Consider the following 25,278-nt stretch of genomic DNA (forward strand, 5'->3'; position numbering starts at 1 on the left):
TTTTCGAATTTGTCGCTACTTGTAACTTGATGCCATTAGGTGAACCTGATTCCAATAAAGCATCATAAACCTCATCAAAAAATGCTTGCAAGTTGGTAAAGGAGGCATTAATTTCAATTTTCATCTATTCACCAACAGATAGTTGAAATACCCAAATGAGCCTACTTCTTAATTTAGGTATTTCTATTCTTTCTCTTCTTCCATGGAAATTCTGTAGGTTAAAGCCTACAAAGATCCGTGTTTCTAAGAGTTAGAATCAGTTACATTTGTTTCATGGTAGACCATTTTTTTAAAAGTTAGCCCATAACAGAGACATTGCTGGTACTTCACTGCTCAAGGCTAATCAAGAACAAATCCACAAAGACGGACCGCACACGTTATAGCCTCTGGCTAATTTGAAATCAGGGAAAGCCTTGAAGGCTGTCCCACAAAAGGAATCGTCTGAATTCTCTGTGGGATTCGTCTGTTATTGTGGACTAGGAGGAGGCTCTGAGCACTCAGTGGCTAATGGACAGATGGTTCACTCTTTCCATTTATGCTTTGGGAGACATCTCCTCGAACACCTGGAGTGGCTCCTGTGACTATAATCACGCCCAAAAATTTAGATGAAGGTGAACAAGATGGTGTTCTGCTGTGCTGAGTTGTAAGGTACAGAAAATCAGATATGTTGTATTTCTTGCAATAAAAAAAGTAAACTAATTTTATTATTTAAACTGTTAGAAGAAAACATCATCCAATCCACATAATTTTGCAGTATTTACAATTAGCTAGAATTCGACTTGGGGCCTAGCCAATTACTTTAGCTACTGCAATTAATGCTAGTCTAACCTGACATTAGCAAAGAAACCAGGCTAACTTAATTAAATATATCCACTTAACATTAGCAAATTAGCAAAACTTAACTCAGCATGCTTTTTCAAATTAGATTATTGTCTTGGCTCAACACATTCCTGAATACTCAGTACTCAGGATCAGTTCAGGAGTCGTTCTTGGTTGATACTTTGCCTTGAAATACTTGAGTTGGTGCTTGTTTTGGGCGGGCATCATCAACATGAATTCCTATCAAGTTGTACAATGATTGCACAATTCTTTCTCACTTGCTTTGGCGAATATTAGACAAAAGGTACATCACTTCATTTTGTATTTGTGCATTATTAGTTTTAAATGAGCGTTTCTTTGCGTTTGCTTAACACTGAGCAACAGCTCCAGTTCAGTCGAAACTACTCACATAGATCCTCACTTTGCTCTTTATAATAAAGAAGGCATTTCATTTACCTGCAGAGCACAACGTATCCTTCCCACGGTCAAACTGTAAACAGGAAGTCATGTGACATGTTCATGTTATTTGAAATAAACTCCAGACTGACATTTTCAGATGAAACTTAGGACTGTACCTTGGTTCCAAAATCAAAATCCACCCAACACTCATAGATGTTGAAAAATGGCCTAAATGTTTATGGAGTTTTGACATTTATTAACATTAATTTATATATTTTGTATATTTTAACATTCATATATTTTGTGAAGCCTTTATGCAGCGTGGATAAGGTTTAAATTAGATATTTATTTATTTATTTATTTTGTATATCACAAGAATACAATGACTCACAAAAAAAAAAAAGTACCTGGAACCCTGGTTACGCTTATGCTTATGTTTATGCTTATTGATAGCACACAATAAAACAGGATTTCTTAAAGTCTTGCTCTCATAAAGGCTGATATCACAGTGACACAATGTGCTCACCATATAAACCCATCCTGAGGAGATCACCATCTGGGGTTTCTCTGTCTGCAGAAGAAGTGAAAATGCTGATGCACGGAGTTTCGCTTTTGTTTGTTTCTTTACTGCATGTGTGAAATGAAGCTTCGACAGATGTCCCCCATTGGATCTGTCCCTTAATCCACAGCAGTGTAAAGGGTCTATAAGGAACTCTTTTTTATTTCTGTGCTGTTTTTTTCAGACGGAAAAGCTTTCCAGTATGCGTCTGTATTTTATTATCTTTTATCATATTACACCGCACACACACTTTCAGTGGTACTATCGTTCATCTCTTCTCTTCTCTCTCAGCCCTTGAACAATGCCCTTATCACTTTTGATTTACTACTCCATGTTTCTGTTTTTGCTGAATTGGCAGTGGCTTTCAGAGAACAAAGCAGCCAGCTGTGTTATTCCTCAGCTCCTGTGTTTTTGTTTTTAAGCGTCATTATTATTCAATCGCGCTAAATTGACTCGTGTTTATTGTTTGTCTATATTCTATTAGTTTTGTTCCATACAATATATTATGACAGTCAACAGGCATGGTATTATTATTATTATTATTATGGGTTCTTTAAAATATCATCAGTAAAACTGACCTGCCTTTGTTGGATTTTGATTTCTGATTTGGGAGTTTTGCACTATCTATCTATCTATCTATCTATCTATCTATCTATCTGTTTATTTATTATTTCAGTATCTGTTTAATTGAAGCTGAGTTAAATAACAAAGATGTTGTTCCAAAATTAAATCTTCACATGCGTTCATATATATATATATATATATATATATTTTTTTTAATTATATATATAAATTATATATATATATATTATTTATTTATAAATAATTATATTTATAATATAATATAATTATAAAGGTTTATTTATATAATGGACCCTTAAAGCAATATTAGAATAAAATTGGAAATGGTAAAGCTATTTATTTTCCACCTAAATTTGGGTTTCATAAGCTACTATTAATAAACAAACAAATAAAATCATTAATTAATTAGTCTTTCTTTTTTGAAAAAAAAAAATCTATATGTATATTTAAGTTAAACCTGAGTTAAACAACAAAAATGTTGTTCCAAAAGTAAATCTTCAGGTGTTTTATATTTAAAGATATAAGTTGTTGGTTTTCCAAAAAAGGCGTAATTTTTTATCCAACATTTGGTTTTCTTAAGGTACTGCTAAAATAGATAGATAGATAGATAGATAGATTTTAAAAAAATGTTTTTATTTCTGTATATGTATTTAAGTTAAAATTCCGATTAGCCACAAAAATGTTACGAATATAAATCTTCAAGTGTTTTTTTATGCACTTTAAATGCACTTTCATTGCAATATTCAAGTAAAAATAGAAATGGAAAAGTTAATTTTCCAAAAATTAGATTTCTTTTGCTGCTGTTTATGTTTGTCACTAGTGTTTGCGTTCAGTTATTTTTATAGATGTCTTCCATTACTCTTATTCCTTTTCTCTTTTTTAAATCATCTTTCACCTGTACGTTCCATCCAAGGCTCATTAGTAACACTTACTGCCATATGGATTTATTTGTATATTGTTCAGCAGTAACTCCATCTTCGTGATGGTTTCCATATGCACCCGTAATAAATAACGACACGAGCAGTGTGTGTTAGCTTCAGCAGTTTTCAGGCAGCACATTAAAAATGGATGCAGAGCGGATTTGCAGGTGCTATGGGAAAATGCACCCGTCTTGTCCTCCACACACACACACACACACACACACACACACACCTCTTTCTTGTTTTCATCCTCCACACATACCTCTTTTTTTATGTTTTTTCTAAATGCCTGAGTTCTTTGTCTTGTTTTAACTCATGGAAGATAAAGGTATACGAAGTGAAAGAATGGAAGGCAAAAAAAGAAAAGACGCAAATGAAGGATGGCAGAAAGGAAGGAAAGAAGGAAGGAAAGAAAGAATGAATGAAACAAATAAAGAAGAGAATAAGGGCAGGACGGAAGGGAGGGAGGGAGATAGGGAATGCAAGAAAGAGAAAGGGAAAATGACTGAAGGTAGACGGAGAGTAAGGAATGGCGGGAACGATTGAATGAATAACGGGAAAGAAAGACAGGAACGATTGGAGTGAGAGAACAGTAGGGAAAATAGTATATAAAGTAGATGGAAGGAAGGAAGGAAATGAATGAAGGAAGCAGAAGGAAAATAAATGAAGGAAGAAAAGAAGGAGGGAAGAGTAGGTAAGGAAGAGAACATTTTGAAAGGAAAGTAAGGAAGGAAAAGGAAGAAAGAAGGACAAGATTGACTGAAGGAAGAGGAGGAAAAAGACTGAAGGAATAAAAATGAAAGAAAGGACTGAAGGTAAAAGAAGGTAGGAGAAAAGAAAAGAAGGAAGAAAATAGGAAAAAGTTGAGGGAAGAAGCAATGACAGAAAGAAGGAAGAGAAAGGAAGGAAGAGAAAGAGGGCAAGGAATAAAGGGAACAAAGAAAAGGATTTTTCTTGTTATAGTGTAAATGTGTGTGTGTGTGAGAGAGAGAGAGAGAGAGAGAGAGAGAGAGAATGTCAGGGTCTTTGAGGTGTTTGTTAATACTTCAGTGGCTGGAGAGGTTCTGGTGCTTTTAAGAGTGACAGTCAACATGTCATCTATGTGTCACACACACACACACACACACACACACAATCTGTCTCAATGCCTCTGAAAGCTCTGTGGTTGTCTGAGACGGAGAGCTCAGTGACCTGTGTCTTTCCAGCTGCGTGTGACAGGATCCAGAATCTTTAGAGGATTCCCTTCACTCTTGTTGACAACAAAGAGACACAACTATCTTCTGCTTTTGCAACCAAAAAGCCAGTTACTGTATAAACGAAATCCTTTCCACAAACAGAGCTGGTATATCTGTAATGATCAGGCGTCTATTCTCTATAATTTACAATCAGAATGGAAAGAGCGAGGGAGGGGTCTCATCTTTTCATTCTTTTCACATATTCATCCTGTGGTTTTGTATCTCTTAATTAATAATGCAATTTGACATTCTTTTGTCTAACTATGGCAAGAAAAACTATTCTTTTCTTGTTTTCTACACTACTTTATGAAGTGATTTGTAAAAAAAAAAAAAAAATCTTACATCAAAACAACTCAAACTTAATAGGACAGTATGTCTTAGTATGTGAAGAAACCTCCAGCTGTGACTGTTGTGTTGATTTGCAGCTCACAGTGCCTCTTTGATTGCTGTTAATGTAGTTTCTGTGTATGTGTGTGTGTGTGTGCATGCAAGTGTGCACGTCCATCTGCACTTCATTAGTGAAATGTTGGGAAACGTAGTTTAACTAACTCTCTATGTATGCTTTCTCTGCCCAGACTTAGCACGACGTAATGTAATGTACGGCATCGTCATGGGAACTGTCTCTACTTCGGTCACGGGGTTGATGTGTGTGTTTAGAGCCACTGCTCGGTCTTTAATTATCTCCGCTCGCATCTGTTCTGAAGGGAGAGAAATGGGGAATTGAAGGAAAAGAATGATGAGGAGAAGATAAGGAGTGACTGAATCTAACTTACAGTGACCAGAAAACAAACCAGTCCCACCTTTTCTCACTATTTCCACACTGATCTTTTCTTCCTCTCCATGTTGTTCTTTGTGTAAGCAGCAGCAGTGTCTGCGAGCGGACTGAATAGACCTCTGCGAGAGCTATTAACAGCACATGGGTACACACCAGTGCCATTTGAATATCAATTAAGAGTGTGTATAAACCAGACGTAGGAGAGCGTTATAAACTGGGGCGCTCAAATTATAAGCATAGTACACACTGACGTCATACTAAAAGCTATGCCAAATATTTTTTTCCATGATACAGAATAGCTTGGATAATGTTTATCAAGCAGAATGTGTGGTAAGTAAGGAATAAACCATGAACAGGCATGCTGTTAGATGACATTAATCAACAGTGGGGTAGTGTGATGCGATTATCACTCTGAAGTTGAATATTTTCCAATCACGTGCTTTTATACTACAGTAATCTCCCAAAGTATACCTTGTTTTATTTGTTAAAGAACATTATGTCATACTTTTTATCCATTTAGAGTTACATATAGAGTTATACAGTCTGGGATAACAGCACTGGGATGTATCACTCCACTTGTCTGTGTCTGCTACATATAATTCCAGTTCTAGGGTTAGAGCGCTCTATCCAGCTGTGGCTTCTTTGGGAACTATTTTCATTGATGGAGCAAAAATAAACAAAATATATGTTACTCAGTATTAATTTTTGTTTATTGAACTGTTGTATAAATGCAATATCACACTTGTGATTGTGCTGCTATACTGAATATCAGCACGGCTGTGATTACCTGCAGCCGAATCGTAGCATTGCTTAATTATATATAAGCCCGAAGATTTTTCAAGCACTGACACTGGAGACTCGTTCGATAAATTTTAAATAAAAGTCTCCTGAGAGAAAGCTTTTCCATATCAATGATTTATTATTAAATGATTTTTCATTCAGCTTGTTAAGTTTATGCTGCATTCAACTAAAATTTCAACCAAAAGATCTCTGACTAGGAAAAAAACAAAGAAAACGAACCCTCGACTCTCAACGAACCCAGTCTGCTCAACCCTGAGTTCAGCAAGTGACGCCAACATCAACATGGCCGCTCACAGCTTCAGCAGTAAACAAAGTAGTACTTACCTTTAAATGAGTTCTACTGTATATACTAGTATTTGCTTTAGGTCAATTGACATACAGATATATTCACTTCTTAAATCTATAACACTTATTATACAGTTCGCTGATTTAAGGAGGTAAATATACATCACTCTCCACAGTTAGCTGGCTAGCTTGTTGCTAACAAAAGACAAACATGGAGGTGTCCATGGTTTGTAGGTCAACTCTACAGAAGTCCAAAATGCCATAGTTAAGTCAACTGCAGCATTAGTTTTTATTAGGCTTAAGATTATGTGGAGTGTCTGCAATACAAGTGAATGAGCGGTTACTATAGAAACGGCCTTGTAGCTGAGCTACTGTCTGAGGCAGAGTTACAGAAAACGAATGTGACCAGAGGCCAAGGATGCAAAAGTAGTTTGACACAAAACAGTACAATTGGAATATAGGTTTTAGGTGTCGCTCTTGAAGATGATTCCATTTCATCATTTTGAAACTCAGGGGTTAGTGATATAGAGGAAAAGGTGTGTAGGGTGCGAGTTTAAAATGAGAATGAGTAGTAGAGGTGAAGATGCTGGTCTCAGGAGGGACATATTTTTTTTAAAATAGTGCAGGTTTTACAGCCGTGTGTGTGTGTGTGTGTGTGTGTGTGTGTGTGTTTTTGCTGGAGGCAGTGTGTTAGTGTAGTCTGTGACTGATGGCCCCCCTGAGAGCTGAAGGACAAAATGTGTTTCCCCTCCTGAGTCATTAAGAAGCTGTGTGCTGAGCATTCAGGGGGATTAATGACAGCCAAGCTCTAATTGAGGTGTGTGTTGTGTCTATTGCAAGACTGGCTTTTTTTCTATCTATAAAATCAAATAATAAGAAATTTATCCTTTTTAAAAGAAATCACTTCTGTTTCACACTTTGCCAAAGGTACTCAAATCATTCACAAGGTTATAGACAGAAAAATAGCTGTTTTTAAGTCAAGTTGAATTTTCCATTAAATTAACACTACGCTGTGTGTGTGTGTGTGTGTGTGTGTGTTTGTTTCCTAAACCTTAATGTGTGAGGTCTAGGTATCGACCAAATTAAATGTGTGTGTAATGGAATATGCAAATGAACAGCCTCCACATGCAGACAGCTTCATCATTCCTCATCTTTTTCCTTCTGCTCCAAAATATGTGGCGTCCTTTCGTCCTTGTACAGATTAGCATGCAAATACAAATTCGTTTACTTCTCAGTCATCGTATCAGAAACACGATTAACCCAAATATTTCTTACAGCAAAGTCACTTTAATAAAAGGAGACAGGAGGAGTTTTGGGGGAGAGACAGAGTGAGTGATATGGGCTATTTACATGTTGTTAACCCCTCCAGCTCCTTGTGATTACTGCATGAGCAGCATGGTGGGCTTTCTGGAATATATATTATGCTTATCTTCGATGGTGTCAAACTCCATGCCGTATCCAAGAAACAGCTCCTTACAGACAGTTCAGAAGACAGGGGACGTATGTGTTGCTAAATAGATTTCCCAGGTGTCCACTAGTCCTGAGAGAAAAGGTTTATGGCTCTAAATGGTGGTTCATTAAAGCTTCGTTTATAGAGATGTATCTTTGTCATATATATGTATATATATGTATGTATATATAATTTAGTTATATATTATTTAGTTAGTTACATTAATTAAAAATTAAAGGAATTGGAAATTAAAGTCCACCATTATGAATATTACTTTTATTATCGAGTTCTTATAATTATTAGTGCGTTTGACTGGACACTTATATATTGAATAAACCTCAATAAATCTAGTAGCCATGAAATAATGAACAAGTGGAAAAAAAAAGTAGCCTTAAAGTAATGTCACCTTGGACCTAAAGTGTTTCATCAGTAGAAAGTTCAGGAATAAATAGCTCCAGAATATTATTGTACTTATTTAAATAACGTGCGTATTATTTTTTTTAAATGGTTGGATTAGGTTCATTAGTATTTGATTTTAAAGTTAAAGGGGTTCCTGGTTGCAAAAGGTTTGAGAACCCTTGTGTTACACAATCCAGTGTAGATGACTCTAGTTTAGGGTTCTGTTACTGGTCTGGAAAGTGTAGAAATGGAAAAGTGTGGAAAACCTTCCCGAAAGCATTTCGCATATTGTGTTGAAAAAATAATATAGACTCAAGAACTTAAGGGTCTAAATCCATTGCTTTCAGACTTTCCCTTATATGCTGCACTAATTCAGCCTCTAATTCATGATGCAGTTAGTTACAAAAACTTAAAAACACTGCAAATTTAAAAAAAAAAAAAAAAAAAAAAAAGAAATAAATAATCTGGATAAAGTTTAGATTATAGAATAGAATATACAACTCACTAGTGTAATGCATTTTCTTGCTGTTTTGCTAAGAATTACATCATTTAAGACTTAACAAACAAGGCGACTGAAAATTAGGCAAAAAAAAAAAAAAAAAAAAACTGAACTAATGGCACCTACAGGGTTGCCAGGTCAGTGTGACAAAAATAGCCCAATGGCCAAAAAAAAAAAGACCTTTACAAACCGTCTAAAATCGTGACTACCATTGTCAGATGTATTGTATTATTTGCAGTGTACCCTAAAATGCTCTTAAAATGATTGTAACCGGTCGGGGTCTCGGTGGATCTGGAACCTAATACACTTTATAGATTATGCATTTACCGTCTGCATTGAATAAAACCTCCAGCTTAACTATTTGGCTTGTAAAACGTTGATCCGATTGATCAAACATATGCAAAAACCCACAATCCCTAACCAGGAGACGAAAAAAATCAGCCCATGCCAGCAAGTCAAAAGTAGCCCAAAGTAACTGTCATGTTGTTATGGTAAAGTTGACACCAAACACCATAAATTTATATATTTATAAATCTATATTTATAATATAGATTTGTATTTATATTTACCTTTACAGCATTCTGCACATGCCCTTATCCAGAGCAACGTACAGGAGTGCATATGATATAATGCATGTAAACTGAATGCCAGTTTCGCTGTATTCGTTATAAATCTGTAACCAGGATGGATTCATGTAAAACCAGGCAATATGTACTTTTTGAAGTTGCTAGCACAGAGAGACACAGCTACAGTAAGATAAATACTATGTTTACCAAATTTGTCTAATTATGCAGCTTCATGTAGTCGTAATCACACTAATCATCAGGAAAAGTGAGCCCTGGTGGTTGATTCTGATTGCACAGCGGTATTCGTGCCAGGTTGTGTCTGCCGACGCTGCCTATCTCCATCTCCATCCTCCATCTTGGCAGCGTTGTGGCCTGTGAGGATTGAGCCTGGGCGTTTTTTTTTTTTTTATATCCTTCGGCTACAGGTTTTAATAGGCATCACGGCTGTTGGTTGATCATTAGACTAAAAGAGGCAGATGTTTGGGTTTCTAATGACCTCCAGACCAGACACAATGGCTATCACAAGCAGAAGTCTGGCATTGTGGGCACATGATCAAGGACTTCAGTGTGGTTAATTAATTGGGTTTCTGATATGGCTCATGATTTGGTTCACTGCGAGCAAGAGAGGTACTGCAGTCTGTTCTACAAATGAGTAGATGCTTTTGCGCTTTTTCTATCTTTTTTAGAAACATGCATTTATAGGTTTATTATTCAAATGCATTCAGATATTAATGAGCCTATAATTATATACTGCTACAGACTGAGTGAACATTAGCAGTAGTTTCCATATCACATGAATGAGGGTGAAAATTATGTCGCTTTGTAACCTAAAAAAATCATGGGAGGGTAATATACTTTTATTAGTGATATAATATTTTATATTTATTTATTTAAATCTAATCCTCCAACACAGTTATACTGAATCCCAAATATCCTCCTATTCACTATATATGCTCACTATATGTATACAGTCGAGTACAGAGTAACATACATTCACTGTCCACTTTAATAGGAACACCTGTACACCTGCACATTCATGCAATTATCCAATCAGTCAATCATCTGTCAGCAGCACAATACAACAAATCATGCAGATACAGGTCAAGAGCATCAATTAATGTTCACATCAAACATCAGAATATGTAAAAAATAAAAAAGTGATCTCTGTGACTTGGAAAGTGGCATTGGTGCAAGATGGGCTGGTTTCAAATTTTCAGAAACTGCTGATCTCCTGGGATTTTTACGCAAAGCAGTCTCTAGAGTTTACACAGAATGGTGCAAAAAAAAAAAAACATCTAGCGAGCAGCAGTTCTGCAGGCGGAAACGCCTTGTTGATGAGAGAGGTCAGAGGAGAATGAACAGACTAGTTCAAGGTGACAGGAAGGCTACAGTAACTCAAAGAACCACTCTTTACAACCATGGTGATCAGAAAAGCACAGACTAACTGAAACTGGGCAGTTGAAGTTTGAAGTCCAGGCAATGTTTTTTTTTTCCAAACGTCAACTTTTACATATAAAAACAATACAACATGAAGCAGGATTTGGAAAATTATGAAATAATTTTGCCTTGGATTAGCTTGTACTTCACGCTTGAAAATCTCGTCACACCTCGGGGACTGACTTTGGGCAACACTCTGTCTTTTTTTGGGGGTTTTCACCTCAGGCTACAAAAACATATGAACAATAAAAACTTGATGAGTTTATGATTTTAAACTAAGAAAATAACATATATTATATGTGATTTGGAAATTCAGCAAAGGAGAATTTGAAAACACTTTCATAGGCTGAAATTGGGATCTTAAATTGGATCTAGCTCAGACTTAAAAGCTCTAAAATATAATGTGAATTTTATTTTGCCTCTGATCATGTAAATATTACAAAAGATTTAGTAGTAGTATTTGAATGCTTTGTCCCAACAGCCCTATTTTGGCTGCACTGCTCTAAGTTTATTCTCCGTTCTGTTGCCTAGTGGGAAATAGAGGGCAGGGTTATCCCTCTGGTCCAGCTGGCACTGGCTAATATACACATGAACATGTACACACACACAGATGCATACACACCATGATTCTGGAAGCAGAAGTGTGATAACAGTCCAGTTCATTGATTTAAATCTTAGAAACCTCACCAAAGCTCAGTTACAACAAAAGATAGGAAGAAAAGTGAAAAAATTAAAATTTTTAGAATTAAAAGTGTAAAACGTTATACAAACATTATAATTAGTGATGTGTAGAAAGCTGTCGCTTTCAGCTTGGTCCAGCTGGGTTAAACACCCCTGCATGTGTGTTTGAGACAAAACTTTTATTTCTTATTTAAGCCCTTAGGCTGTCACTTCCTATTTTGAAAGACTTTTTCCTGACATACCATTAAGCCATTGTAAAAATTTGAACCTAAAGTGAGATTTTTCAGCAATGCATAAAAAATGGCTTAAATGTATTGTCCTTTCTTTTGCAGAACGGCGCAGATTATGACTATCTAGTGCAGCAGAACTCGGAGCTGCTGAGAGCGCTGGAGGATCTGGAGAAGACCGTCTCCACGCTCCGAGAGGAGAACAGCCTCCTGGTAAGAGTCTGCTGATCTCAGAGCAGTTTCGACGCTTCAGTCAGAATAGACGTTTAGGCTTTATCTTAGCCAACAGAGAAATAACTGACTTTATGTCTTGTTCAATGTCTCCAGCAAAAAGTCTGATTGTCTGGTCCTGTCTGCATCTTCTCTATCTCTCCCTCACTCTTAGCGTAAGAGCAGTTGTCCTGAGACGGAGGACAAGGTGAAGAGGCTGAGGAGGAAGAATGCAGAGTTGGCCGTCATCGCTAAGCGTCTGGAGGAGAGGGCGCACAAACTGCAGGAGGCCAATCTTAAAGTGGTACACGCGCATGCACACATGCACACATGCACACACACCCACACACACACACCTGCCTGTACTATTACTCCAAGACCCCTGTCCTATGACCCTAAACCATTTCATACAAAGGAAATCCATCGTGCATAGATTAAAGCATACATAAAAGATAAATTATAAAATAGAGATATAAGGAAAAATATATAGAAAAATATATATATGAATGTCTGGAGTTAGATTTTACTAAAGTTTAGGGACATCTGAAGCCGTGTGTTCCAGTTGTAGGTAGCATAGTATCCAAAAATAGTAGCCACACCATAAATTGGGACACTACCAGCTGAACATTCCCTGATCTCAGAGGCCTGTAACTAACTGGAAACTAGTGTAAGGATCTAAAATCAGAATAATGTGTTGCTCTGTCTCTTTCACTTGTTCTAAAGGAGCTGCAGCTTTCTATTAATATTTTAGGAGGCCTGGTAAGGGGACCGTACACACACTTATTCACAGCCAGGGGCAATTTAACCTAGCCAATCCACATATCGAGAGGAAGCCAGAGACCCCAGAGGAAAACTACACGGACATGGGGAGAGCATGTGAAGCTCTGCACAGAGTGAAAGCAGCTATTTGAGTTGTCAAGTTGTGAAACGATAGTGTAACTATTTAGTGTGATGACATCCAGATTGCTCTTTCTGAGAAGTACAAATTAATGAACCTGATCCAACTAATTAAGGCTGAGCTCATGAACAATGCGTGTTGAACTGGGACTGTAATCGGATTCAATAAGAGGGCAGAGTTCTAGGATGCTTCAAACACTTTAAGGATTTTAAGCACAGAAAATTACACAGACTCACAGTTGCACAACCCTCCAAACTCCTGCGCTCTTTTTTTGTGTCCTCATTTCATTTATTCTTAGTTGTGGCATCTGCCCATTGATCTGTTTCTCAGCACAAACGCTCCCAGCTGAGCAGAGACTGCTGTTTCTCACTCTTGTGTTCTTTAATGAACAGGATTACAGCGTGTCTGTTTCTTTCCAAATTACAACCAAAAGCACAGGTTTATTAATCACTGCTAGTTATAGAGGCATTGAATCTGTCATTTATTATTACTCTTGAGTAATTCTTAATGGCTAAGTAAAGGTCTGCTGCTGTGTGTAAATATTAGCTGTTATTTCAGACAGCTTTTAATTTCATGGGAGACTAGGGGCTCAGGGTCGGCTGGTTTAAATGAGCTAGCTCACCACCTTTAAAAGATAAAAAGACATCAATATAAAGTTTAATTTTTGGCATCCAAATCAGATTTTTTGCTGTTAAATAAGGAACCAAGCTCAACAGCACCATCAGTGGTTGTAATAAAAATACACAGAATGGTTTGAAGAAGAGAGGTTTTTGCGGATATCTTTCTAAAAACTGAAGATTCATGCAGTGAATCAGTGAAACACCCCCTCGATTTGCTCTCTGTTTAGTTAGATACGTTTCAGCCCACTTTGCTAACCCATTTGTAACACTTTAATTGTGCATGTAATAATTTGCCATTTATCTTTCTTATAATAATATATTTCTCCACCCTAACAGATTCATTATCAAGCTATTGATGTTAGATTTTAGCTTATGTCAAATATCATGACCAGCCTTCACTGCAGGGGACAGACACCTCTACCTCCCAGGGCTGTGTGTGTGTGTGAGAAAGGAGAGAAATGTGATGAAAGACAGAGACAGGTACAGGAGATAGGGGTGACTGTGACATGCTGTGTGTGTGTGTGTGTGTGTGTGTGTGTGTGTGTGGGTTGTAACTGTATTCCAGAAGGCCTCCTGTCCTGAATGGCCACCTGTCTACTCTCTGGTGGCCGTGCAGATTGGTGGCCTATTATTACGCAGCACCTGTTACACACGCACCTTTTCAGGCGTGTATTTTGATTACACACTTCCAGCAACACACAGTCAGGGGTTAATCATTTTAGAAACCCTTTCAATTGAGATAAAATCAATTGCAAGTAAAAAAAACTGGCAGGTCACTATCTATTATGTGAGTCATGTGAGCTAGCTGTGGTGTTTTTGGTTTGCTACTTTAAATATAAATTTTCAATCACTTTTCATCTTTATTAGATTACACACTATATTTATTTCAGCTTATATAGTTGTATAACTGTGTGAAGATTTTCTGTAGATAGTACGACAGTTGACAGTTGTACATAGTACGATAGTTGTATGTTGGTTTAGCTAGCTAGCTGATTTACCTCATATTGATCTCCTCATATAAATCACTGATTAATATAGAGTTAAAAGATCAAAAGATACTGTACCCTGTTGTTTTTATTAATTAAAGGCAAGATTTTCATAGTACAATCTGCTGCTGAGGATCAGGGTAGCTCTAAGGAGCTAAGCTAGCATATTATTCTGAGGTAAGTAGGCTGCTCTTCCTAGCTTACTAGCATATTATTCTGAGGTAAACAGGCTGCTCCTCCTAGCTTCCTGTATTTTCATAGTTTGTATATGTATACGATACGTCTGGCTATTTTATCCTAACTTTAAAAGCCATTGAATCTGTGTATGTGTTAGACATGTGTGTTTTAGAGTCTTAGCTTATGTACTTTGTATTTTTAGCACTAAGTCTCATAGTTAGCATTACTCAGCTAACTCCTGCACAGAACCTTCACTGGCTTTTTTTCTGTGGAACTGTTGGACTGTTTTTAGATGTCCTATATGTCTTTTCTTTCTACCTTTTGGCTCATAAGCACCCAGCCCTGATGCCAGGCTTCTGTTTTAGCTAACTGAAATGCCTAGATTACAATTAAACAACAAGTGGAAGTATTGTAGTCTTAGTTTCTTTTCAGCTTTTTGTACATCTCCCATGTAGGTTAATTTGCTAAACTCTGTGGAACTGTCTGTTTTAGTTTATGTCTTTTCATATTTCAAGTTCATATCTTGAATATCCTGATTTTTAGCTAGGCATTTTGGCCCCATTTTAGGCATCTACTGAAGTGTTTGTTCTTAACTAGTTAGCTAAGTATTAGCTATGTATTCTGTGCTGTAGTTTCAGTGGACTTCTTTTATGTTTCTCTAGCTGTGTCTTTTCCTTTGTCTTAATGGTTGCATTTTGTTAACTGTGAAAGAGTATTTGCTGCAGCACTGAGTAGACCTTTCAGATTGTTCAATAGTAAAGCTTGAGGAGGTTAGTATTAAACCCTAGCAGTTCCCTGAATAGAGAAAAGGTGTTAGCTTGGATAATCTTTAGTGTGTGCATGTATACAGGTATTTTTAGAAATGGAGGAATTTGAATTAGATGACAGGTTGCTGGTAAAACTTTGGAGATCATGATAAAGATATCTTCTACTTGGTGAGCTGCGAGTGATCCTTTGGGCTAACAGTAGGACTGTCTCAGCTGAGTCAGGTGCTCAGGATGGGCTGTACTGCTTCAGGAGATCAGTGAGATAAGCTGGATCTAAATCATTCTAATCTAAATGTCACAAGAAAAAATTTTTTCATGCTCATAAATGCTAGTTCAATAAATAAAAGTAGTTCAACATACTTGTTTAATTTAGGACTTTTTTTGTTGTATAAAGTTTTCATGATTGACAGGACAGTGGGGACTTATAGTAGTATGAAATGTCAATAAAATGACCATGATGTTGACGTATGTGTCAATTTCTGTCTCTCTCTCACTCTCTGTCTGTCTTTGTTTGTGTGTGCAGGTGAATGCCCCCATCCCCATAAAGCCAGGTGCGATAGAGCAATATAAGAGAGCGTTTGCAAGGCAGCGGGCGCGAGACCTGGCGCAGCATGCAGACACACTCCTCTCCAAAGACAAGGAGATCGCTGCACTGCAGCAAGAGTGCCGACAGCTAGAGGCCAGAATAGGACAGGACAAAGTATGCCACGTAGATAATTCATTCACACAACCTTCTTAATTTCCTTTATGGAAATTAACCTGTTTTTTTTTTCTTCATGGTTACTAAGGAATGGTTCATAGTGTTGCTACTACTTTTGCCACTATGTCATCCATCTTTAACATAATTATGATTTAATGATACAAAGTTTAATCACCACATATATACAAAATACACTAGTGAAATGTATAGTGAATATAAATAATAGTTAACTAAAGTGATTTTTTTTATAATGAATATAAATATTTATATGCAAACTATAGTGAAATTGTCTTGTTACACTGTCTAGAACTTGATATTTGAAATTTGTGGCAGTAATGCCTAATTAACTAACCTTTATTCCATGACCTGTTTTGTGTTTGTCTTGGTTTGCCCCCTGGTGGAAATCTTTTGGCACTGCACATACACTAATATACAGTACACAGCTATACAGTATATTCAGTTCCAAAGAGACATTACTGAATTTAATGATGAAATGGTGGCAATAAAGGTTTCAAACCACTCCTTACATACCGTTCCAGTTATTTTCAGCCTAGTTACTGAATAGTATGCTCTAAGAGGATAACTGAATAATAAGACTTTAAGGGCTTAAGTACAGAGTGAGCGATTATCTTTTAAATCTGCAGCAAAACCCCACTTTATCTTGAACATGTTCATTTCGTAAGAAGTTCCTTGAAGTGCTCTGTGCAGACGGCATGATTCAGTATTTCCCACAGGAAGATGGAAAGAGAACCAATGATGTGTTTCAAAGTGAAAGTGAGAGAGTGAAATGTGACCGTGAGATGGCTAGTCTTTTCCTGACTCACACATTAAAGCAGAACCTTTACAGAGGATAGGCTTGAAAAATATAAGTTGTGCCAATAGATACAAATGTCAATCTAAGAAAAGCTTAATCAAGCTAATATGATTCATATAATTTAGCAAATTTTGTCTGGAGATAAAAAACACATGCGATTAATCAGTGTTTTGTGATAGTAGGAAGTTCTAGTGGAATGATCTCACATGATCTTCCATTAAAATCATCTGTGTAGTGCTGAGTCATGCTGACATCAGTATCATCTGATGCACTGATTTTCTCCTGATTTTCTCCCTCTTTTTATCTATCTATCTATCTATCTATCTATCTGTTTCTGTTGTGTCTGTCTATCTGTCTTTGTCTGTCTGTCTCTCTCTGTCTTTCTCTGTGTCTGTCTGTGTGTGTTTATCTGTCTGTCTGTGTCTACTGCCTATCTCTGTCGATCTGTCTGTGTCTGTCTCTTGGTCTCTCTCTCTTTCTCTCAGCAGGGTGGTCCTGGTCCGGCAGGAGCAGGGGAGTTTGAGCGGTTGCTGAAGGAGTCTCAGAAAGAGGTGCTGCGTCTGCAGAGGCAGCTCTCAGTCAGCTCGGCTCGGGACCAGAGCTCAGCTGGAGGAGCCGAGAAAGAGCGAGAACAAAAAGAGGCACCCGTAAGAGCGGTTTCTTACTTTACAGCTCCCCCATGTGGCTCCTCATAGCACAGTTTTAGTCCTAAGTAGTCCTCAGTGTTAGACTATACAGTGTGTTCCTACTTACAAATTTTCACATCATTATACTCTCATCAATTAGTGCTGCAAGTGGCCACTCTTGTGATGCAGCTTTCTAAAACTTTTACTGTTTACTGAGCAAGATATTTAATCTGCTTTAATTTTGTGTTGGAAAGACACCCCTGTCATCCAGTCATCCTGATGTACAGTGCACAAAAGAAACACTTGTGGAATGAAGGCTAGTTTTTTCAGTCCTGGAAAGCTACTGGAAAAATGATTAAATGGATGTAATGTCCTGGAAATATTAGTGAAGTCTTGGAAAAGTGTAACGTTGAGGAATTAAGCCACTGAGATTGCATATATTAGTGTATTTCATTTTAAATGTGGTTTGTCATTTTAGAATACAATCAGAGATACTGATCTGTTACACAGTGTGAAGCAACCCGCAACCCATACAAGAATGACTATATATATATATATATATATATATATATATATATATATATATATATATATATATATATAGAGAGAGAGAGAGAGAGAGATAGATACACACACATTAACAAAAATGTAAAAATAAATAAAGAAATCTTTGCTACTTTTGACATATGTGTACACATATATAAATATATAAATTTTTATTTGTTTGATTTATAATGTTAAATTCCTTTTAGTATACGTCTAACTCTCTGTGCTTCTGTAATAGATGAATAAAGTGATCTCTCTATCTTCAAACATCTATCTATCCTTCAGACTTAGCTAATTATGATTTAATTCTCGGTCAAGCGAACACTAGTCTGCTGTATTTCTGGGAGCAGTGTGATAGTGGCCACTCATGTAATCTAGCCGATACAGACATCTAACACTTATCTAGGTCATAAAAAGGTCAAAAACAAAACTAGAATTCCAGGAGGACAAAATAAAAATCCCAGGGAAAGTGATGGTCACTATTTATATAGCAGATGCAACTACCTTTTTTTTTTTTTTTTAGCTGGACCACAGGGGGCAGTCACTTCTACATCTTCTCACTGAGTGACTACTAAACTCTGAAGCAGCTTAATGGCGATCTCTGAATGTTTTTTTTCTTTCTCTGAATTTTCTGTTTAGGTCACTGGATAGTGTTGATCTTACACTGCTCAGCTCTGTAAGAATGTGATCATTACTGAGCAGTTTTACTCTGACCTTAAATGTCAGACACTTACACAGCACATTTGTTCTCAGTGTTAATGAGTGGGCATTAAAGCGTACACAGGCACTTCTGGTACAGCTTTTGCAGTGTCTAGCAGTCATAACACAATAAATTGTGTGTGAGTGTTTAGGTTTAGTAAGGTTTTTCAGAGCTTAGTGTGTGTTTAAACTGATATAAATGCTGTTTGCTGCTCTTACATAATGGACTAGGCCATCATCTGCTACACTGCCTAATGAGCTGACTGTTGAACTTAAGCCAGAGAAAGATGGAGATAAAGAGTGTGTGGGCTAAAGTAAAAGGATTGAGATATACACATAGCTTGCTACGTAACTGTTACAGACATGATCTTACCACAGTTTCGGTACACGTGTACATTATGTTATTTTTTTTCCAGAAGCTCGCTAGGTGCCATTTGTTAACCACAAGCTATGAGTCTGGAAACAAGCTGCACTACCATTCACAAATGTGGAAAAAACACAACAGGGTGTGCGGTTATAGAAAAATGTCGAATGATAGGGTAGTGCAATGTGACCCAACATGAACTGGAGTTACTGTTACCACCACAAAGTTGATTATTTTCCTATAACAGTATGTCCTGAAGCATTTTATTCCTCTTATAACACAGCAGTTTGCCAACATTTACATTTTTCAACTAATTAAAGAATGACACTTCATAATATTAATCAGTGTATATTTACATTTAATGTTGTAGGACGTGAAACAAGTTACTTTCTGTTATCATTTACATTATAACAGGTATAAACAGTCGTCAGTTCACCTGTTACGAAGCACTGACACTGGAGACTCCTTCCAAAAATGTTAAACGTCTCCTTACAGAAAACTTCACCATATCAACAATGATAGGTTTTTCTGAGTTAAATAAAAGCACATTATTTTATCCATTTATTATTAGGCTTAGATTATTTTAACAAGTCTCTCTGATCAAGCTGTTTCAAAAGAAATGATAATGTGTTAGAATGAGAGCATTAAAATAAACCTGACCAGATTCAAGAACGCAACAGGGCTGTGGTTTAAGCAAATTATATTACCTGTTGGTATAAAATTTGCTAATCTTTGCACTGGACTGGATATATTTCAGCGCAGATCATCCGTTTTTAGGTCTAGGCCTTCAGTACATTCTGTAGCACTGTGAAAACTATTTATATTGAATAAATCACAGTGTGGGCATCATTACAAAGCTTTAAGTGTTTAAGTAAAGCAAAAAAAAGGTGCACAAACAGCTACTAATAAAACAATTCACAATTATTAAAAGCCCTTGATCAGAAGATCAGCCACAGCCAGCAACCAAACACTCTCAAAACCCACTTTTTATACCATTGGATAATTTTTCAGTTGCTATTTTAACCAAATCTTACCAATGGAATGACTATTACATACAGAGATTAAATATAGCAAGCAGGACAATTCTGCCCTGTATTATGTATCATGATAATACAGAATAGGCATGTAAATTTTAGTTCTCAAAAACGGAATAGAAGGCCCTGAAGCTTTCATGCTGATAAATCTGTCCTTACGTTCTGCAAATACCGCTAGTAGAGTTTGGGTTTAAGAGTAATATGTATGTTACCCACACATATTTGCTGACTTTACATTTCACTTTGGCATGTCTCTACTGTCGCTCTAAAGCCTGGATGAGAATAACTGCACTGGTAATCTGGTCATCTGTGACAGACACACACACTCATGCCTTGTGCAGAAAGGGGCCAGGTTGCATGTACTTTAATCCCCTGTGACAATGGAATGGTACGGTCCAGTAATCCCCTGGCTGTTGCAGTGGTAGCGGTGACAGGGTTTTGGATGGTTTGGACTCCGAACTGGTGACCAAACTTAAGATTTGACCACCTCTCCTTGCTCAGGGTCTGACTTTCCCTCAGCACTCTCAGCACACAGAAAAGGGGGTATGTGTGTATTGTGTGTGTCACTGCTTTGCATTGTTGCATTGCCAGTTGCATGTGTTTTGCGTAGTTGGTGTTAGCATTAGGTCAGAATATGTGCTCTGTGCATGCTAGTCATGTTTTTTGCAAATATGCAAACATGAATGATGCACTAATAGTTTGAGTCTTCTTAAGTCTTATTGTTTAGTTATCTGCTCCTCTGTAAATGGATTTACCTTCCAGATCATATAGATTTTTGATTTTCAATACAGACACAGTGACGTGTGGTTGTGTACTTGTGTACAGGAAGTCTGTTTCTCTGGAAAGTACGTTGAATTCAGCAGTGATGGTCTGAGTCTCTGCTATGTAACCCACAGAGATTTTGAGCTTAGCCAGATCTGGGGAATTTGTACTCTGAGTCGTGACATGAATCGACAGACTGCTGCAACAGGCAAACATGTAGCACTCAGTATCAGCACACCAATATGTATTTAAAAAGGGAAACGGCAGTCGGGCCAATCCATTAAGGTGCTTTTAAAAGAAGTGATCCAGTTACCCGTTTCGGTAGTGTACAGGGATTACTGCAATGTGCTTATGGCAAACGAGGCCTACTGCATCTGATCTACTGGCCTTAGCACTACTCCATACAACATGTTAGCTAGCACAGCTACTGACGTGGCTACACAATTATCCTAGCCTAAAGGTTTAACCCTTATGTGTTAGCTGTTAAACACAACAGGCACTGGACTGAACCGTGAGCTGGGGTTAAAGTAGCTTTAGCTGTAAATAATGCTTTCATTGAGAGAGAGAGAGAGAGAGAGAGAGAGAGAGAGAGAGAGAGAGAGAGTACAGATCAAAATGGAGTTGCTAAAGCAGTAAATTAATTTAATGTTAAGACAATAATTACAGTTACACATAATACTTCACCAGCCTTTACCACCTTTGTTATGGGCAACCGTCCCAAGTTTGTAGCCATTATATGTATAGAATGTAGCTTTTTTGCAGTTTTATATTAATACACTTGGTCTTAATAGGTTATCGTTTCTATAGCAACAGCTAATTCACAGATTTGTGTGGTGTGATGGTCCACATACTTCAAGACTAATAAAATGGATTAAAAATCATTATGTTACTTGATAAATGAAAACAGATAATTGTCAGTACAATGAAGCTTTCTGTAAGGAGATGTTTATTTAACATTTATGGAAGGAGTCTCCAGTTTCAGTGCTTTGGAACAGCCAGTAGTAAAGCTGCTCTGTTGAGTTTTATGCCATGGAAATTCTTCAGACCACACATTGTCGTGCTTTGTGGTTTCTCGGTAACACGACAAGCTTTTTTTGTCTTATTAACTTCGAGAGAAAAAAGAGGCTGTGAGGGAACGACTGTTTATAGCTGTGTCTGTTTATCCATAATGACTGTTTATACGTGATAACAGGTACTAACTTGTTTCACATAATTAAATTTAACTATAAACAGATTTTAAAAAAGTATGACACATCGTTCTGTAATAAATAAAAAAATATGAATTGTCGGCAAACTGCTGTGGCATAAGAGGAATACAATACTATTTAATTTGACTATTATTTATTTATTTTTTTGTATTCTGTTATTCAATTTATAAATATTTTTTTCCCCAAAATTACCCTCAAAACATGTGTTAATTGCATTACACACTTGGCCACCTGCAGAACAGTACAGGATGCTATATAAAGTGGAAAATGTACAAATTTTAGTACAAATTCACTTGGGAGTAAGCATAATAGTTCCGTCTAATGTCTAGTATATGTGTTTTTAAATGTTCTCTGTAGTACCCTATAACAGATAAGCTTCCACCACCTAAGCTCTTATGATGTGCTAAAGTCAGTACTGGAATTGCTTCAGCATGGGAAGGTCCCTTTACTTTTCCCCCCATCACTGTTGGTCATCAAATGACTCCCAGTATGACTCTGATTCCAGTAAACCACTCTGTTCTTGTATTCTCCCTTTTGTTGCTTCTGGATTTTTCTTTTTTTCTGAAGTTGTTTTTATTCCTCCCAGGTTGTACGTGAAACCCCACAGCCTGCAGTTGATGAAGTCCTTGTTAAGGGGGAGGAAACCCATGGAGAAGAGGAACAGTCTAGAGCACAAGTAACCTCAGAGCAGGACACCAGCTCCGCCCACCAGGAAGAACAGTCACAAAAGGACCGTATAGAGTTTCTGGTGAGAGAAATGTTGAGCGTGGGTTTAAAAAATATCCTTCACTGAAAAAAATGGTTACCTCATCTTGGATGGCTGATTCTGATTTTATATATATATGTAGTATTTGGGTCAAATTTGTTTAACACTGGGCAAAAGTCTTTCTCAGGAGTTCTGTATAAAATTGATTGAGGAAGTGATACATATGGGCTCAGTTTATGATCTGAAATATGCTCTTTGGGTAAAGAACAAACAAGAAGACTCTTGGTACTGCAGAGCCTGGATGCTAAGCTATCTAGCTATTCAGCTTAGCTAATGTTAGTGATGAATAAAATAGTTTTGATTGGGATGGTATATTTTAACAGGTTAAACTACTGATTTTATTAGCGGTTTACGAGCTGAAGGATGACAAGAGGATCTTAGCACAGGTCCAAATTCAAAATAAAGGTCTAGAGATGTTCCTAGGCCATTTAGAGTGGTTTGATGGGTATTAAAAACATATTAGACAAATTATTAGTATTCATAATTCTAAAATTAAAATGAATGGTTTCAGAATAAGAGTTCGAGGGTGATATTAAAAAAAGTGCATCCAAAAAGAGTCAACGTTATTCTACGTTTGAATATCTGGAAGACAAAAACTCCCACAATGTTGGCATAGTTCTGATGCAGGCACAAATATCAATTCTTCCCACACCCCCAGCCTACATCTGACAAGGTTATGTCATATAATCCCAAATCTGGGACGACTACACTCACATGCTGGTTCACATCACCGGTGTCTCTTGCATATTTTTACATTAATGTTGGTCCTTCTGTGACACACTGTGTCCACTGTATGTACAACTTACTCCTCTGTCCCTCCACTGTTCCCACTGAGTCCAGTCCCAGTCTAAACAAGACTCTGTAAGCTGCAATTAGGATAATTAAACAGGGATAAGCTTTCTAATTCTTTCCATATCAGAGGTCATTGTAGAAATTGGGTAGACCAGGGTAGACCACTTTGTGGAGAATTAGAAGCTTTATTTGTACACTTGCATGCATTGCAGTGTACCTGTCAATCATTTGAATTGAGGCAGTTTGCAAATTAAGCTAGTTTTTTTTAATCAATAACATAAAACAATGCTAGATATGAGCATATGACCTAAATAGGTTGTTTTTGCTAAACAAAGTTGTAATGGTTCTATTTCTCTATTAGAATATGTTTAGTGATGATATGTTCTGAACATATTTATTTTATACGCTTTATGTTAAGGTTCTTTCCTTGTTGCTGCAGGAAAGTGAGTTGAGCAAGAAGAGAAAAGAATGTGAGGGTCTCGAGCATGAAGTAAGGAAGAGGCAGAAGAGATGTCTCGATTTGGTGAGTCTGTTCTAATTTTGTTCACTTGTACATGTACATCAAGAGTACACTCTAGAGAAACACTTGAATCCTACACTTCTACTTTCTAAAGACTGTGAACTTTATTTTTAACAAAAAAAAAATCACCTACTTTGATTTTATGATAGCTACACAGCAAGTGGTTTGTAAGGAACTTGTACAGAAAGATAATCTGAAAAATTCACTTTCTCCTGCCACATTTTTTTGAGCTGTGTTGCAGTTACCACTGCTGATGTTCCACTGACACTGTTTTGATAACAGAACATCTACAGTGTGGAATTTCTGTCAATTTCACAAGGAAAGTTAATGAAAACTTGAGCACAATCACAGAATCCACCAGTAGCAGGCTGATTATTTTGTGTGTGCGTACAGGAGAGCCAGCTTGAGGATGAGCGCGGCAAAAATGAGCGCTTAACAGAGGAGGCCGAACTCCTCAGGAGGAAGGCTCAGCTGCTTGAGCAGGTCAGTGGCAGGACTAATGTGTGTGTACAACCTGCTATTGTGCAGTTCAAGTAACTTCACAACCACAACTTGAGCATTGTGTATCACTGGTGTGCATCTTACTGTGTTTTTTACTTCTTATTTCTCTTACAGTCTCAGGTTGAGAATGAGGAGCTGAAGGAGGAGCTCTCTGCAGTGAGCGCTCGGTATAGTTCAGTTCTCGAGGAGAACCAGAGACTCCGTGCCAAGCTGGAGAACCTAGAGCAGGTCCTAAAGGTAAATCTCAGTGGTTGGCATGTAAGACAAGAAAGTTGTGAGTTCAAATCCTAGGCAGACTGACAGACTGACAATAGCTACATTCACCTACAGCCTAATAATCTGTAATAAAATATTAATAATATTCTGAGAGATTAAATGGAATAAAATATGTAATGTTCAAACCTAAATTGGATTGAAGTAAATCACTTCAGTAAGCCAGTCTGAATGTGATTTCTGTTTGATCAAATGATTTGGATAATCTATTCAATAATCTGTTAAATCGAAGATTATTTAATAGTAAATATTTTTGTTTTTATCACCACACACATTGGGTGTGAAACCCTGGCAACATTCATGCTACATATTTTTAAAAATGTTTTAAAATCATGATAACATTGAATGGTTGTGAAGAACATCCGACTAATATTTCAAAGC

General features: G+C 37.0%; 1 protein-coding gene across 5 annotated transcripts in view; it reads left to right on the plus strand.

Moving 5' to 3' along the window:
* LOC113531112 (RIMS-binding protein 2) overlaps positions 1–25,278 on the plus strand; it is a 101,723-nt gene that overhangs the window by 42,219 nt on the left and 34,226 nt on the right. For all 5 annotated transcript variants that reach the window (XM_053230286.1, XM_053230287.1, XM_053230288.1 and 2 more), the window contains exons 3-10: positions 11,740–11,847; positions 12,020–12,148; positions 15,816–15,992; positions 17,292–17,453; positions 22,632–22,793; positions 24,043–24,126; positions 24,517–24,606; positions 24,739–24,861. In XM_053230286.1, coding sequence (XP_053086261.1) covers positions 11,740–11,847; positions 12,020–12,148; positions 15,816–15,992; positions 17,292–17,453; positions 22,632–22,793; positions 24,043–24,126; positions 24,517–24,606; positions 24,739–24,861 — 1,035 coding nt within the window. The remainder of the gene's footprint in view (positions 1–11,739; positions 11,848–12,019; positions 12,149–15,815; positions 15,993–17,291; positions 17,454–22,631; positions 22,794–24,042; positions 24,127–24,516; positions 24,607–24,738; positions 24,862–25,278) is intronic.

This window comes from Pangasianodon hypophthalmus, chromosome 27, assembly GCF_027358585.1.
Source record: "Pangasianodon hypophthalmus isolate fPanHyp1 chromosome 27, fPanHyp1.pri, whole genome shotgun sequence".
Lineage (NCBI taxonomy): Eukaryota > Metazoa > Chordata > Actinopteri > Siluriformes > Pangasiidae > Pangasianodon > Pangasianodon hypophthalmus.